General features: G+C 45.4%; 1 protein-coding gene across 1 annotated transcript in view; it reads right to left on the reverse strand.

Annotated features, from left to right (window-relative positions):
- Nucleotides 1-9,289, reverse strand: part of LOC142593566 (uncharacterized) — a 33,333-nt gene extending 24,044 nt beyond the window's left edge. The window contains 7 exon segments of the mRNA XM_075711215.1: nt 380-535; nt 1,026-1,109; nt 1,792-1,920; nt 3,738-3,809; nt 4,424-4,549; nt 5,973-6,066; nt 9,270-9,289. Of these exon segments, the coding sequence (XP_075567330.1) occupies nt 380-535; nt 1,026-1,109; nt 1,792-1,920; nt 3,738-3,809; nt 4,424-4,549; nt 5,973-6,066; nt 9,270-9,289 (681 nt within the window).
- Nucleotides 9,290-14,300: the final 5,011 nt, after the last annotated feature.

Genomic DNA, 14,300 nt, shown 5'->3' on the forward strand with positions numbered 1-14,300 from the left:
AGCTGTCGATGAAGATGAAAACTTAAAAGACTGTGTGAAAATATTCCTGAGTTATTAACGTTAACTGAGTGGCTGCCTCCCTCTCTACATAACAGAAAATCTATGTAGACGCAGAAAATTTTGCATGGAGAGAGATTTTACACCATGAAAGAGAAGTCACCACATTTTTCCTGGCTGTGATCAAGAACTGGGCATTAGACCAGTAAGAAAATGTCTTGAAAATTAAGGGGAGGTTAAAAAGGAGAGTTTAAAGAAAAGCTGATAACCATTTGGTAGGCATGTTGCCTGCAGTATACAGTTCTGGGAACTACAGTACTAAAGCAGTACCATAAAGCTGTCCCTAAAATTATATTATTTTCAGAATGAAATATGGCCTCACCCCACTGGCAGACTGCTCATCATTTTCAAGTGCACAGCACTCTCGTTTAGAGCTTGAAGTCTTTGGTACAGATCCTGCTCCAACACAGCTGCGACGTGGCTGGAGGCGATGCGGCTGCTGCGCATTTCCTGGAGCTGTATTTGGTCGGCAGGAAGCCTAGAAAAGGAGAAAGCAAACAGCTACAAAATCTCAGTGTATAGTTTCCAGTGCAGAGCAGCATCATAAAGAAAAAAAAATAGCACTGATCAAGATATTTGGAGGTGATGAGTGATTCTCATGTACCTTCAAGGAAACAAAATTTTCTAGTCTGCCTCTGAAGAGTCAGACCCCTTTAGGCATCTCTAACTGGGCATCCAAAAACTGGAGCATCCAAAATAACTCTTGGGCATAAAGCTAGGCTTTGATGCTGTCTCTTCACAGTGCAGCCTTGAAGCAAACATAATAAACTCATAGCAGCTGTAGCAGTGTGCTGTGTTCTGGTGACTTCAGCGCATGGACACTGAGAGAATGCGTGACAAAGGCATGCCTATTTTTGTTCAATACTCAGCATTTTTCTGACTTTATTTCATCTTTTCCTTGTAAACCCTTCAGAATACAACATTAACATGTTAAAACCTAAAAAAACTGTTTAACTGAGTTAACTCACGATCTTAGGAAAGGCAGGCTCCTTGGATCGCTGTTGATGAGAAGGACGTCCACCTTCATAATCAACTACAGGTCCAGGTGCCCTCTGTATGCGATGAAGAGGAAAAGGTCATTCAGGACTGAAAGCGTCTCTTCAATCTGCACCAATTACCATTATTGAAATGGAGAACCAGTTAAAACTGGACTACATATTTGACCTTTGACCTTAGACTTTAGTGTCATACTTCAAGAGTATATTAACATTCCTTCTCTGCCTGTTAACAGAGCGTAAGAGGCTTCTGAGCCAGAACTCGAAAGCATGGCCTTCTGGAAAGAGCTTTAGTCTTACCGCACCCCTTCAACTCTGTTTTCTAAAAGAGATCCATTGCTTGCAGGATTTTACAACATCTGTAAACTTGCCTACATCCACAGTATTCATTGACAACATCCACAGTAGTCATTGACAATACTTAATGTACTGACACTGGCCTAACTTGGGTGATAAGGTAGACAAAAGGGAAAGATTAAAGCAGATTTATCACAAGCAAAGCTGTTTTTTTCTAAGTTCTGAAGTGCCATTCCTGCAACACGGGCCTCTCGAAATTTCTCTCTAATGACACAATCCCGCAAAGAGGAAATCAGCCTCAAGTGATGAAGAATGAGGCCCTAATCTGCAACAATCAGGGCAGTCAATGCTCTAGACTAAGCACAGATGTCATAGGTATACATGCATGCCTTCGGCCATGTGTGCTTACATTATAGCATATGGAGTATTTGGTGAAACTCACCCGTTGTGAGTGACCAGCTGCTTCTCCAGCCACTAAAGGACAGAGCCTGTAATGATTTCTTGGACCAAGTGGTGGATGCGGGCAGTGCTTAAGGCTAGCACCTTCCACTGCTCTTCTGGATTGTTCCACCTAAAAGAATAGAAATTTACATCTCTGAGGTACTAAATACTCTTCACAGCAATCTTTGAGCTTGCCTTCTGTCTGTCTTTCATTGGACAGCTATGACGATCAAATTGCCTAGACACAATGGAACACCTGGTTAAGGAAGGAAAGGAAATCAAGGGGAGAATGAGAGAGGGATGGGGGGAAGAGACTTGTTCCCATCTCTGGTTCATTTCCCTGCAGCCCTCTCCAGCTGCAGATCCCCCCCAGTTCAATTCATCTGCCTGTTTCTCTGTATCTCCCAATTCTTGGGTTGGTTGAAGGTCCCTTTCTTTTTTAAATTTGAGTGCGTCTGCCACTTCCTTGCTCTGACTGCTGTCCCTCCCTACCTTTCCTTCTCAAAAGCTCCACACTGGGCTGACTACCCATCTGGAAATAGATAGCTATGTCTCTCATCCTCCCTTGCTCAGCCATCTGTCTTTCTCCTTTCCTTTTAGATTAGCTACTCAGCCAAATTCACTGATGTATGAGGTGAGAAATACATTACACTGCTAATTCCAGCCAGGTTCCTGTGTCCCAGTGTGGCATCACAGCAAAGGTACAGATCCCGTATCTGGAGGCATCTCCCTTACGCTTCTCACTGAGGGAAGCAGTTTTGGTTTATGTTCCAAAATTATCCAAGTCCAGAATCCCTTGACAGGGTGCCTTAGTCGTTGCTTCCGCTGCGGTGACTTTCTACCAGCAGCAGTTCAGTCAGTAAATAATGCCTTTGCATTACCATAGTGATCAGTGTTTTTCATTACAATCTCCTCCTTTCTTTACCTGAATAATTGCTCAGAAATGTATTATTTAAAATTAAAAAGATTTGACGTTTTTCTTCAACTGGTCAAAGAAGCAGCTAGCTTCTCAATGCATTCTTCTCAATGTATGCAGGCTCCGAATAAAGAAATAAGATGTTGAGCATATTTCAGCCAAAATGACAACCACTTTTCCCATATGAGTCCAAGTGACTTCATGGGGAGAAGAACCATTGGCTTCTGTAGGATTTCCATGACTCTAACTACAGGATCAAGCCCTACCTACATGACACCAGAGTGAAGACTTCTGAAACCTCTTTTCATTACTTACATCTGGTTGTGCTAAACATCATGTGGAGAGGCAAACGACTGAAAATGTGAGCTCAGTGCTCAGCAGCAGTCAAAAGTAGATAGTGTCTAGAATTACGAAGAGAACTGCAACGTGCGTCTTAAATTATTCATCCAGTTCTGGTTCCCCATTTCAAAACAGAACTAGTAGAACTAGAAAAGGTAAAAAAATGGCAACAGTAATAAGAAGCCTGGAATGGCTCGTGTATGGAAGATTCAATAGACTGAGGGTCTTCAGCTTGGAACACTGAGAAGGAATATGAAAATTGTATGTAAAACCACAAATGCCTTGGAAAAGGGGAGCAGTTATTAACTTTTTTCATAACAAGAACAATGGAGCATCAAACAGAATTATCAGACAGCAGATACATTAATTATTGTGCAGAAATGCAAGGAAGTACCATTTCATACAACTCATAATTAAATTCCACAACCAAGAACACTGCAGAACCAAAATAATAAGTAGATTCAAAAGGAATCATGTGCATGAATGGAAGTTCCTGAACTGCTGGATAGAGGAAGAAGGAGATGTTAGCTGGGGCAGGATCATCCTCTACTTGCCTGTTTCTTCTACTTTTTCCAAAAACATCAGAGACAGGACACTTGACTCAATGAATCTCTGGCCTGACTCACAGCTGTTATTTAACACAGGGCAAAACTGCCATGTCCCATCAGTACTCAGTAACGTTCAAGCCTTACCCCGATTTTCTGCACCCTCTCCTTCCTCGCAGAATTTTCAAGGTTCTTTTTTGTTTCCAGCTGATGACGATGCTATGAATGTCAGAGAAAGAGAAATCTCATTAATGGACATTATGAGATGTCAATGAATGTCAGAACACTTGCTTCTGTTCTGCTTATCACTTGCCTCCTCCCTGGTCATTACCTTCATTGAGCCCTACTATGAAACTACTATTGATTCAATCCATTTGCATTACACCTGCATACATTAACTTGGCAAGGGGACAACTGAGCATTTGTAAAGTTGTAGGGACCAACTCCATTCTTGATACGTAACAGGAATGTGCCCAAATTTTGTACTCGGATAAGATATATAACCATGTTCCAACTATTTTGTTTTAATTAGAATTTTTTTAAGCAAACTAGCCCTGTGAATATCATCCCATAATCTGATGACTGCCAAAGTGCAGTAAGTGAGCCAGGACAGTGTATGTTCTAATGACAGTATGGTTTAACAACTAGAGGCCAATGGAGATTTCATGTGAGGGACGTCAAGCACAAAGATTGTCCTTTCTTCCAGCAGGACAGAGCCTTTCAGGGGGACTTGAGGGCACAGCTACGGAAACCAGTCCAGTACGAGTTAACAGCCACTGGCTGTCAGTAGGGAAGTATCTGAAAAGGTTTACACATCACTAGTAAATGCATACCTGTATGTCAAGAACCTTATGACATATGGCCTGAGTCAGGCGCTCCTGTACGTATTTCTGGTGATCCCTCTTCATAGTATTTAGCTGGTATTCTTTCTCAGGTATTATTCTGCCACTCCTTGAGATCTGTCACAAACAAATAAAGTGTAACTGAAAAGAAGATGACAGAATAAAGTATGTTTTTCAACAGAGTGCAATTTCCCAGAAAGACTACTTTCTCTTCCTGGTTAGCTACCACCTCTGCTTCTGCCATGGTGCTGGAACTCACCTTCCCAGCACAGAACTGTAGTTTCTTTGACCCCATGGAACCCATCAGCTAAATGAAGAGAGCAGGAGAGCAGCAGACACATTTTCTAACAGTTGAGGGCTCAGCCTTACTCTTCATGGGCCATTGCCCAAGTCAGCGGAGGGGAATTAAATACTTGCCTTCCTACTGTGTAAGGGTTGCATCTACCTGTGCTAAACAGAGTCACGCTTAGGAGTGCGTAAGTATTTTTTAAAATATTCAGCATACTCACCTTTAGCAAATCGTTCAGTTTTCCATTAAACACTTTTGAAAAATAACACTGAAGCTATTTAAACAGCTAGTAGAGTCAAAGACACTTAGATTTCACAGTTTAAAAAACCTAAGAGAATCAAAATGATTTTGTATATTTGCAAACTGAAAGATTTTGCAGAGGCAAACTCCAATGAGCAAAAAGAAATATGGAGCAAAACCATTAAAACATTCTGAATTTATCAAAACGTCTCCATGAAATATCTTCTTCTGCCTGGATGTGAAATACAAGCAGATTGACAAACATTCTCACATCACCGTAATTGTGCAGTAATACAGTGCCATATGTAACAACTTACTGAAACTGCATTACTGAGCAGAAGCTCAGGGCTAAGCCAAGGCTCTCCAGTATTTACATACATCATCAGTCCATGTCAGCCACTGTTCCCAGTTTCACACAGATAAGCATTATGACTGTTGCATTACAGAAGGTGTAGTGGAAGTGTAAGCTTGATATTCTATGGAGTATGGCCTCCATATTGACTGTTAGCACATCACTTCTAGTGTGGAGTCATCATCCACCAGCAGCCCCCATGCCCCAGGTGGCCCTTGGACCTTGACGTCCTGAAACGTGCTCAATGCCAGCTACAGTATTTCCTCAGCTGGCACTAGTGTCTTCAAAACCACTCAGCGCACAGAGCTAAGCTCTGAGCTCTGTGCTACTTGTCTTTCTGTCATTCTGATTTCAGTAGCGGAGCCTTGCACACCACCGCCCTGTGTCCCTGCGATATCTAGCTGACCAACAGTAGATAATAATCCAGTGGGAAACGCTTGGATTAAACAAACCTGCCCTCAGTCTCAGTGCGATCGTGTGGCTTTCATCTGACACAGCATGATTTCACATGTTTGGCTAGCTGGCCGAATTCTTACCAATGACAACACATACCTTTAACAACTAAACGACAGAACCATCAGTGGTTTGACTTACGCAATATTAAAAGAAACAAATAATCTTTTTCTTTTTTCTCACAAAAGGAAACTTTTCAATCTTACCAGTCCTGATCTCTGAAGATGGCGTCTTATCCTGGTATTGCTGAAATAGCCAACCAGGTGTTTGTCTGTAAGGCTATTGTAGCTCGCAAGAAATCTGAAATAAAATCAATACAAATGCATATAATCCCCTTGACAGCCAAATTATTACAACTTAAGTTATAAAGACTTACCCGATAGTTTGCTGCACAAAATGCTCTCTTGATGAATCACGCCCAGCATTTTGTCAGATAAATGCCCATTAGATCACGTAAAAGCAACAGCTTACTGCCTCCAGAAGATTTGTATCAGAAACAAGGGACTTCTACCTAAGATACAGCAGCTCGGCATCGAACGGCATACCACCACCAAGGCGCAGGGTCCAACACAGCAGAGCCCTGAAAGTCTCCTCCAAGACCAGCTCCTGCAACAGCCTCCTCAGATAATAAACTGACCCTCGGCAGGTCAGTATCACGCCATACAACATTTGGAGCCGGATTCCTGGCTGAGTCCAGCAGGCACAGACCAGCTGTGCAGATGACAGAGTACACAAAACCCAAAACATACTAGAGCTGATGACTAGGCTTTTAGTAAATTAAGGAACTGTCCACTTGGAACTCTGTATTCTACAGGATTTTCATTGCATTATCGTTGCCACTATTATTTATTAACAGTATCTCTTTTTTATCAGCTTGCAGTGCACAATGCACTGTATGCAGAGCCAGTGCTGTGCATCACAATGATTTTTGAAGACCATTCTTACTCGTTTGAAGGGCGATCAGGGCAAAGTCACAGGTAGGCGTCCTACGTTAGTTTTGTAAAGCAAGTCTTCACTGCTAATAATTCACGGTGCAATTAAACCAGTGACTGCTCACCAAAGAAATAATCTGAGAGAGCACCAAAGCTTTAGTTATTCATTGGTAGAGTCACAGGGAATTACAGCCCCCATGTTACATCTGGAGTTTATTGCCACTCCAGTCAAAGAAAGAGTGCTGCCCTGATGGAGACCGTTCCTCACTCTAACACGCTGCTGGATCTTGCACTGTGTCTGCTGGGGACATAAACAAGAAAGGCTTGTCTAGCTTTCAGACAGAACAAATCTAAGCACAGGCTGTCAAACACAAACAGCAAGTTCAACATCCCACAAGGCAGGGGCACCTGCCCAGCATGTTCCATTTGGCGGAAAAGACTACTCTTAGGAGACTTCCCAGATACCCGGAGGAGCCTGCACAACCTGAGCAGGGGCAGCGCCGGGGTCCCACAGCAGCCTGCCAGGGCCTGGGGAGGGCGGGGTGGAGAAGATGGAGCCAGAGGAGTGACAACCGATACAAGCTGAAAGAAGAGGGGCTGAGGTGGGTCTCATGAAAACATTTTTCCTCATGAGGAGGGCGAGGCAGTGGAGGAGGCACCCAGGGGGATGTGCTGTTCCCACCCTCGGCGGTTTTCGGCACCAGTCTGGATAAAGTAACCTGGTCTGATCTCACAGCTGACTCTGTGAGCAGGAGACTGGACTAGAGACCTCCCACGGTCTCTTCCAGAGTGAATTATTTTGTGATCCTACACGACTCGCTTGGCTGCTGTACTAGGCTAGCACTGTTTGATGGCTTCCAGAAGGGAAATGGCTTACATCCAGTCTGTGAGGAGCAGGGGCAAACCCCACATGTGTTGGCCTCTCCCTATTCACTTCAGCAAGCGCTTTGTAAGTCACAGCTCTGCAATTTTCGCCATTTTCCAGGAAAAATGAAGTGCCTTACGTGGTAACTAGAGTGAAACAATCTTCCAAGAACAAGGTTTTAAGTAGTTTGTTTGGAGTTCTGTGTGTTTCTTCGCAAGAGAGATTTTCATGCCCAACACTTTTCAAAGGTTTTCAAATAATCAGCTCGTGCTACAGGTTCCAGTCTTGAACGCAACCAGACATGGAGCCCTCAGCACAAGAGGGACATGCACCTGTTGGAGCAGGTCCAGAGGAGGGCCACAAAAACGATCCGAGGGCTGGAGCACCTCTCCTACGAGGCCAGGCTGAGAGAGTTGGGGTTGTTCAGCCTGGAGAAGAGAAGGCTGCGGGGAGAGCTTATTGTGGCCTTCCAGTACTTAAAGGGGGCCTACAGGAAGGATGGGGGCAATCTTTTTAGCAAGGCCTGTTGTGACAGGACAAGGAATAATGGTTTTAAGCTAAAGGAGGGTAGATTTAGACTAGACATAAGAAATAAATGGTTTGTAATGAGGGTGGTCAAGCACTGGAAGGGGTTGCCCAGAGAGGTTAGTGGAGGGCCCCAACCCTGGAAACATTCCAGGTCAGGTTGGACGGGGCTCTGAGCGACCTGATCTGGTTAAAGCTGTCCCTGCTCCCTGCAGGGGGGTTGGGCTAGATGGTCTCTAAAGGTCCCTCCCAACCCCAAACATTCTACGATTCTACGATTCTATGGAAACGGGAGCCAAAAGACTCCTGTTTGCTACTGACTGGTTGTATGACCGTGAGCAAGTTATGTCATTACTTCTTTACTCAGAGCATCGCCCACTAACACAGGATGTGTCAAATTTTGTCATGGAGATGGAGATCTGCAGAGGTCCTCAGTACCTGTACTTCACGTTTTCCTGGGGAAGTCTGGATACTCTGAAACTCACAACCTGCAGGTCTGAAGTTGGGCAACAACAAAGGGGAACGCCTGTAGTCAGTGGCCCCATTCCCCGTGACTCCATTTACCGTTCACAGAATAAGGTAACTGCCTTGGCGGAGGCCTCTGAGATCCAGAGAGGACCTGGGTGAAAAAGCGCTCAGCTCCGCACAGGCTGGCAAACACCTCCCAGCTTCCCAAGTCGCAAAGGTCAGAGCAGCCTGACTCCACACAAGCGTAACATCCAAACCCCACCGTTTTGCCCATGCTGGAGTACCAGCAAACACTTTTAGGGTCTTGCAAGTTGTTTGAGGCACTTAATTCTATGTCATCGTTCTTACAGAATTAAAAAGGCAAATGACCATTAACAAAGAGCAGCCGCCCAGTTCCCGTTATTCCGGTAGGCTGCGGGGCTGCTGGCGGGTGCGGGAGCTCCCCCGCACAGGAGGGGTGAGCCCCTTGCGCTGCAGCCCCCCGACCACCCGCCGCCGCCCCCCGCCGCAGCAGAGGGCCAGCCTGCCGGGACAGCGCGGGGGGTGGCAGGGCGCTGCCTGGGCCCGGGGCGCCGCTCACCCCGGAGGCGGCCGGACAGCGAGGGACGCGGGGCAGCGCCGCGGGGAAGGGACCGGCCCGGCCCCGGGCGCCCCGCGCCGCCGAGCCCCGCTGGCCCCCGCCGCCCCCCGGCCCTGCGCCCTCCCCCACTCACCCCGGCTGCGGACCGCTCATAGCGCCGACGTGCGGGCGGCGGAGCCGAGGGGAGACCGCGAAATGCCTGTCAGCGCCCGTAGCCCCGACGCTGCCGGTCGCGTCCCCGGTCGTCGCTAGGACACGGCTGGAGTTCGCGGGGGCGGGCGGGGCAACCCGCCGCCAGTGACGGCAGCGCCGCGCGGCCCGGCCCGAGCCCCCGGCGGGTCCCTCGGCCCGGGGGCCTCCGCCGGCACCCCCGAGCCGCTCCTTCACCGCACCTCGGTCAGCGCCCGCTTGGAGCCGAGGCACCGCAGACCCCTCCTGGCCGCAGGAACATGTCGGGGGGAAGCACCCCCGGCGCAGCGCCGGGCCCTGCGGCAGCCCTGCCGCCGCACAGCCGCAGCCCTGGGCTGACACGGCCTGAGCTCCGAGCTGGCAGAAGAGGCTGCGAGGCAGTTTTTGCCCCGCAGTGACTCCAAACTTTCAGGGAACGGGAAGGGAAGGGAAGGGAAGGGGAAGGAAAAGGAGAGGATGGAGAAGGCATTTCGATACAACACAGACCCATGAACTTAAAAATACAGCAGGAGGTGACAGGATGCACAATCATTTCCAATATCCATCCCGATTGCCATTCTTTCAGTACAAATGACGGGAAAGCTCCAACGTATGCATTTCAATGATCTCTAGATTTACTCAAACAAAGGACACATAATCACCCTTCCATGCTCCTAGTTTTCCCTTCTGCCTTCACTTACTTCTTGTGAGTTCAAGCTGAAGCACAAACACACAGGTAATGCTTTCAGGGGCCACAGTACGACTGAATGGAATGCAGATCCGCAAGGCGACGAAGCATAGGGACAGCCTTCCCTCCCTGATGCACTTGCTCCAAAATGTGAAAGAACTTCTGCAGTCCTCAGGTCTTCTGTGGCATGATCTACCCACACTTAGTATTTAATTGTCTTTTGCAAAGGAAGCAACTATCAAGAACATCAATATCCTCTTGATTTTTTACCGTCCCAACCCTGTAATTAAAGTCTCATTAATTTACCCTATCACGCACACGAAGAAGTCAGGAATACTCACAGGGGACCGACCACATGATTCCAATGGAGAGGGCATACTTTTAATGACTAGAAAGCATAGGCAGCATTCATTTGGGGCACAATGAGATTAACAAATAGCAGCTGCTTTCCACAACAGTTCCACTCTTACCTGTTTCAGAAACATGTATAGCAGCAGTTTCCAGACCGTGGCATGTATACGTAACTGCATACTTTGAACCCCAAACCTTGCCTGCGTATGCAAAGGCCAGCACAAAAGTGAGAGCCTGTGCAACCTTTCCCACCACCCACAGCAGCACCAAGCAGACTACCGCTGGGAACCACTGCTTTAGGAACCCCATCTGGTTAAATCAGGACAAGTTACTCAAAAATAAACAATCTGACAGAATGATGCTGCCTAATTCAGTTGTCTATGATCCTCACCCTCTTCCTCCATCCTTCTCTGCAGACTCTGCCAAGGGGACAGCATGTCCTAAAAGGAGAGCTGAACCAAGGACTCTCTAGGTCGACAGATGCTCTGGGTGGGTGGCTTGCACAGATCAGACACACCTGAAAGATTAGCCAGAAATATGACAAATAACGGCTCTAAGAAATTCAGCTGCAGCAGCTGAAGAAGTTACCTAGCCAACATGACCTTCCCTCCACTGGACATTAATGTCTCTCTAACAGAGAAAGCAGCCTGGAACACCCACGAACATCTCAACCATTCCCCCTTGCAGATCACAGTGAAGATGGGTTTGCACTAATAGGCAAGGCTCAGACTACTGTCACTGAGTCATGGGCAACCGATGCCACCCCACCTTCAGCATGACAGCGGTGACAAGATCTTACGCTCCTACAACTACACCCACCAGCTGGAGCCCAACCTTATTTCTGCAACAATACCAGCAATACAACCCGGGTCTCTCAAGTATGTATCCCCTGCCTGCAGCCTGAACGCACCCCCTACAGTGTCCTCACTCCTTCCTGCATTTTTGCCTTCAGTGGTACATCATTACTTTTATCCACACTACTTCTTCCAAAATTAAAACAACTCCTGCCATTTGTATGATAACATCAAAAATGGACAAAAGAATTAAATGTTATATTACATTTCCTTACAAAGCGGTCTGTCTATGTTATGCTGTCTTATTCTGCTAGGTTACTTTTGTAGAGAGAAGCCTGCAATGTAATAAAAAGAGAAGAACTACTCTGACACCTTCTGGTGAGAAACCCCATAACGAACACTACCCTTAACAGCAGCGATGCATACACAGACAAGAAAACTCTGCTCTGAATTTCATCTCCAAGCATTAGCTACAATGCAGAGGCAGCACTAAGCAAGAAAGGAGTCATCGTAAATCATAAGCCTCTCAGTCACATAATACCCTCTGACCAAAGGCCAAATTAAAAAGAACTAGGTATTTTAAAACATACAATGTATAAAGAGAACGTATATTTTTATATGCACATCATCTCCATAATCTTATCCGTTGTTAACTGTTAGTCTTAACCTGCTATTTAGTACCTTAATATTGAGAGAGGTTTTACTTTTTCTAACACTGTTGTCGAGTAGAATCACGGATTCCCTACATGCCCTCACTGCCTCAGACTGCATTCTGCCCGAATGAATAGGAATAATCAGCATCTTTTACCTGAATAATCAGCTGAAAAACTACCTACCCACATCACTTACACTAGGGTTAATCATTCCTAAACCTTCAAATTCAGACTAAGTAGAAATGCAGCTCCCTCCTCCTACGGGAAGTGCAACATACAAGGAAAACGGCTGCTATCTGTTGGGGCATCTGCACAGCCCCCAGGTATGAAGTATCCTACGGCACCTGGGCGGACTAGGAGGCAGGGTACCGCGTTAGCACATTACTACAGCCGAGTCTGCCTAATCCTTCTCTTCCCTAGCAACTATTTTCAAAAGCACTTACTGGAATATTAGTTTGAAATCATTAGCTCCAGAAACACTCAGTCTTCTTCCCTGGCAAAACAATCTGGTTGATGGAATGGTTTATAAGGTTTATAAGAACAAGAAACAATTAAATGACTCAGTATAATAGCAAAATGACCTCACATTTACATTTGCACAGAAGAAACAGTACTGTGGTCTACCTACATTAGAAGATGAAGCTCAAGAAGTTCGCAAAACCAATTATATGACAAACTGCTTGAAAGAAATGAGGACTTAACTCAGCGATGCAGCACATTCCTTTAGTCCTGTGTTTAGTAATGAGGATTACAGCTATAATATCTTAACATCATCCACCCCCACCAGAAATACAAATACTTAAATCCTGCCGAATTAACAGTGTTGGGAAAAGGATGCATTCTTTGTAGAGATGTGCATCTACTTATGGTATGTTAAAAAAATTATTCACTTGTAAGTTCAAATTGGCACTTGAATAGCAGTCCCAAATAAAATTAAAAAGCCTGACATTGCAAACCTGAAACTTGAACTTAGAGTGGTCTCCTATCTACTAACGAGTTAATCGAAAACATAGGAGATGCACTTCCACAGGGACCAACTTGGTGCTGGACAGTGTTCCTTACATTACTTAACCTTGCATTAGCAAAACATTCCTTCCCTATTTGACCCTAACACCTTGCTCTTTTATCATCAGTATCAATTGAATTCGTTTCGTAAGCCTCACCATAAAGATCTTCTTTCCTTTTTTGTGGTATGTGCCTGGTTATTGCTCACAAGTTCATATTCTTGAAAACCATACTAATTTCCTCCCCCAACACACTACAGTTTGCACAGCAATATTTACCTCCAGGATGTCACCTGTCTCAGACCTGACCCTCAGTTCCCAGCTTAGAGAAATGATGAAAATACTACCCAATGAGACCTTACTAGTGCCTTTAATAAAAAGAAAACACTAATCTAGGTGTAACTGAAGGACAGATGCCACCCATCTTCCATCTGATACCAGTCTTTCCTAGCATTGATTGCTAACCCAAAAGTGAGTGTGAGCATTAGAATTAATTGTAAAAACGGAGAATATGAAAAAGATTAATACCTATAGTCAGTTATTTAGAAAAGTATCAATGTTTATTATTTCTCTGACATTCTCTCAAATTAGAAACTAACAACATGCAACTGGGCAAAGAACAGTTCCCAACAGTCTCATTAACTATGCTAGCTATATTTGAAGTAGCATGAGCACACATACTTCCATGGGTATCCTGGGAAGAATACAAGGATGCTGCCCAGATGTGTAGGGATGGGATGAGGAAAGCTAAGGCACAGGTGGAGCTGAATTTGGTGAGGGCTGCAAAGAACAGTAAGAAGAGCCTTTACACATACGTTGGCCACAAAAGGAAGATTACAGAAGATGTACCACCTCCAGTAAATAAGACAGGAGAGCTGGTGACAACTGACATGGAGAAGGCTGATGTACTCAACAATCACCTCTCCTATGAAGAGAAGCTGAGAGAGTTGGGGTTATTCAGCCTGGAGAAGAGAAGGCTCCAGGGAGACCTTATTGTGGCCTTTCAATATATAAAGGGGGTTTATAAGGAAGATGGAGAAAGACTTTTTACCAAGGCCTGTATTGACAGGACAAGGGCCAGTGGTTTTAAACTGAAAGAGAGTAGGTTTAGGTTGGACCTGAGGCAGAACGTTTTATGGTGAGGGTGGTGAGACGCTGGAACAGGTTATCCAGAGAAGTTGTGAATGCCCCATCATTGAAAGTGCTCAAGATCAGGTTGGATGTGGCTTAGTGCAACCTGATCTAGTGAAGGATGTCCCTGTCCATGGCAGGAGGGTTGGACTAGATAATCTTTACAGGTCCCTTCCAACCCAAACCATTCTACGATTCCATGATACTTCAACGCTTGTTATCCAAATCAACTACAATGACACAAAAATACGTCTTTTTGCTAGAGCTCTAAATAAAATTCCCCTCTTAATTTCCATCCACTTCCCATTAACAAGGTGTCAAAATATTTTCATCCATTTCGCAGTGATACCACAAAGGGATGTGGCTGTTGAAGAA

This window comes from Pelecanus crispus, chromosome 5, assembly GCF_030463565.1.
Source record: "Pelecanus crispus isolate bPelCri1 chromosome 5, bPelCri1.pri, whole genome shotgun sequence".
Lineage (NCBI taxonomy): Eukaryota > Metazoa > Chordata > Aves > Pelecaniformes > Pelecanidae > Pelecanus > Pelecanus crispus.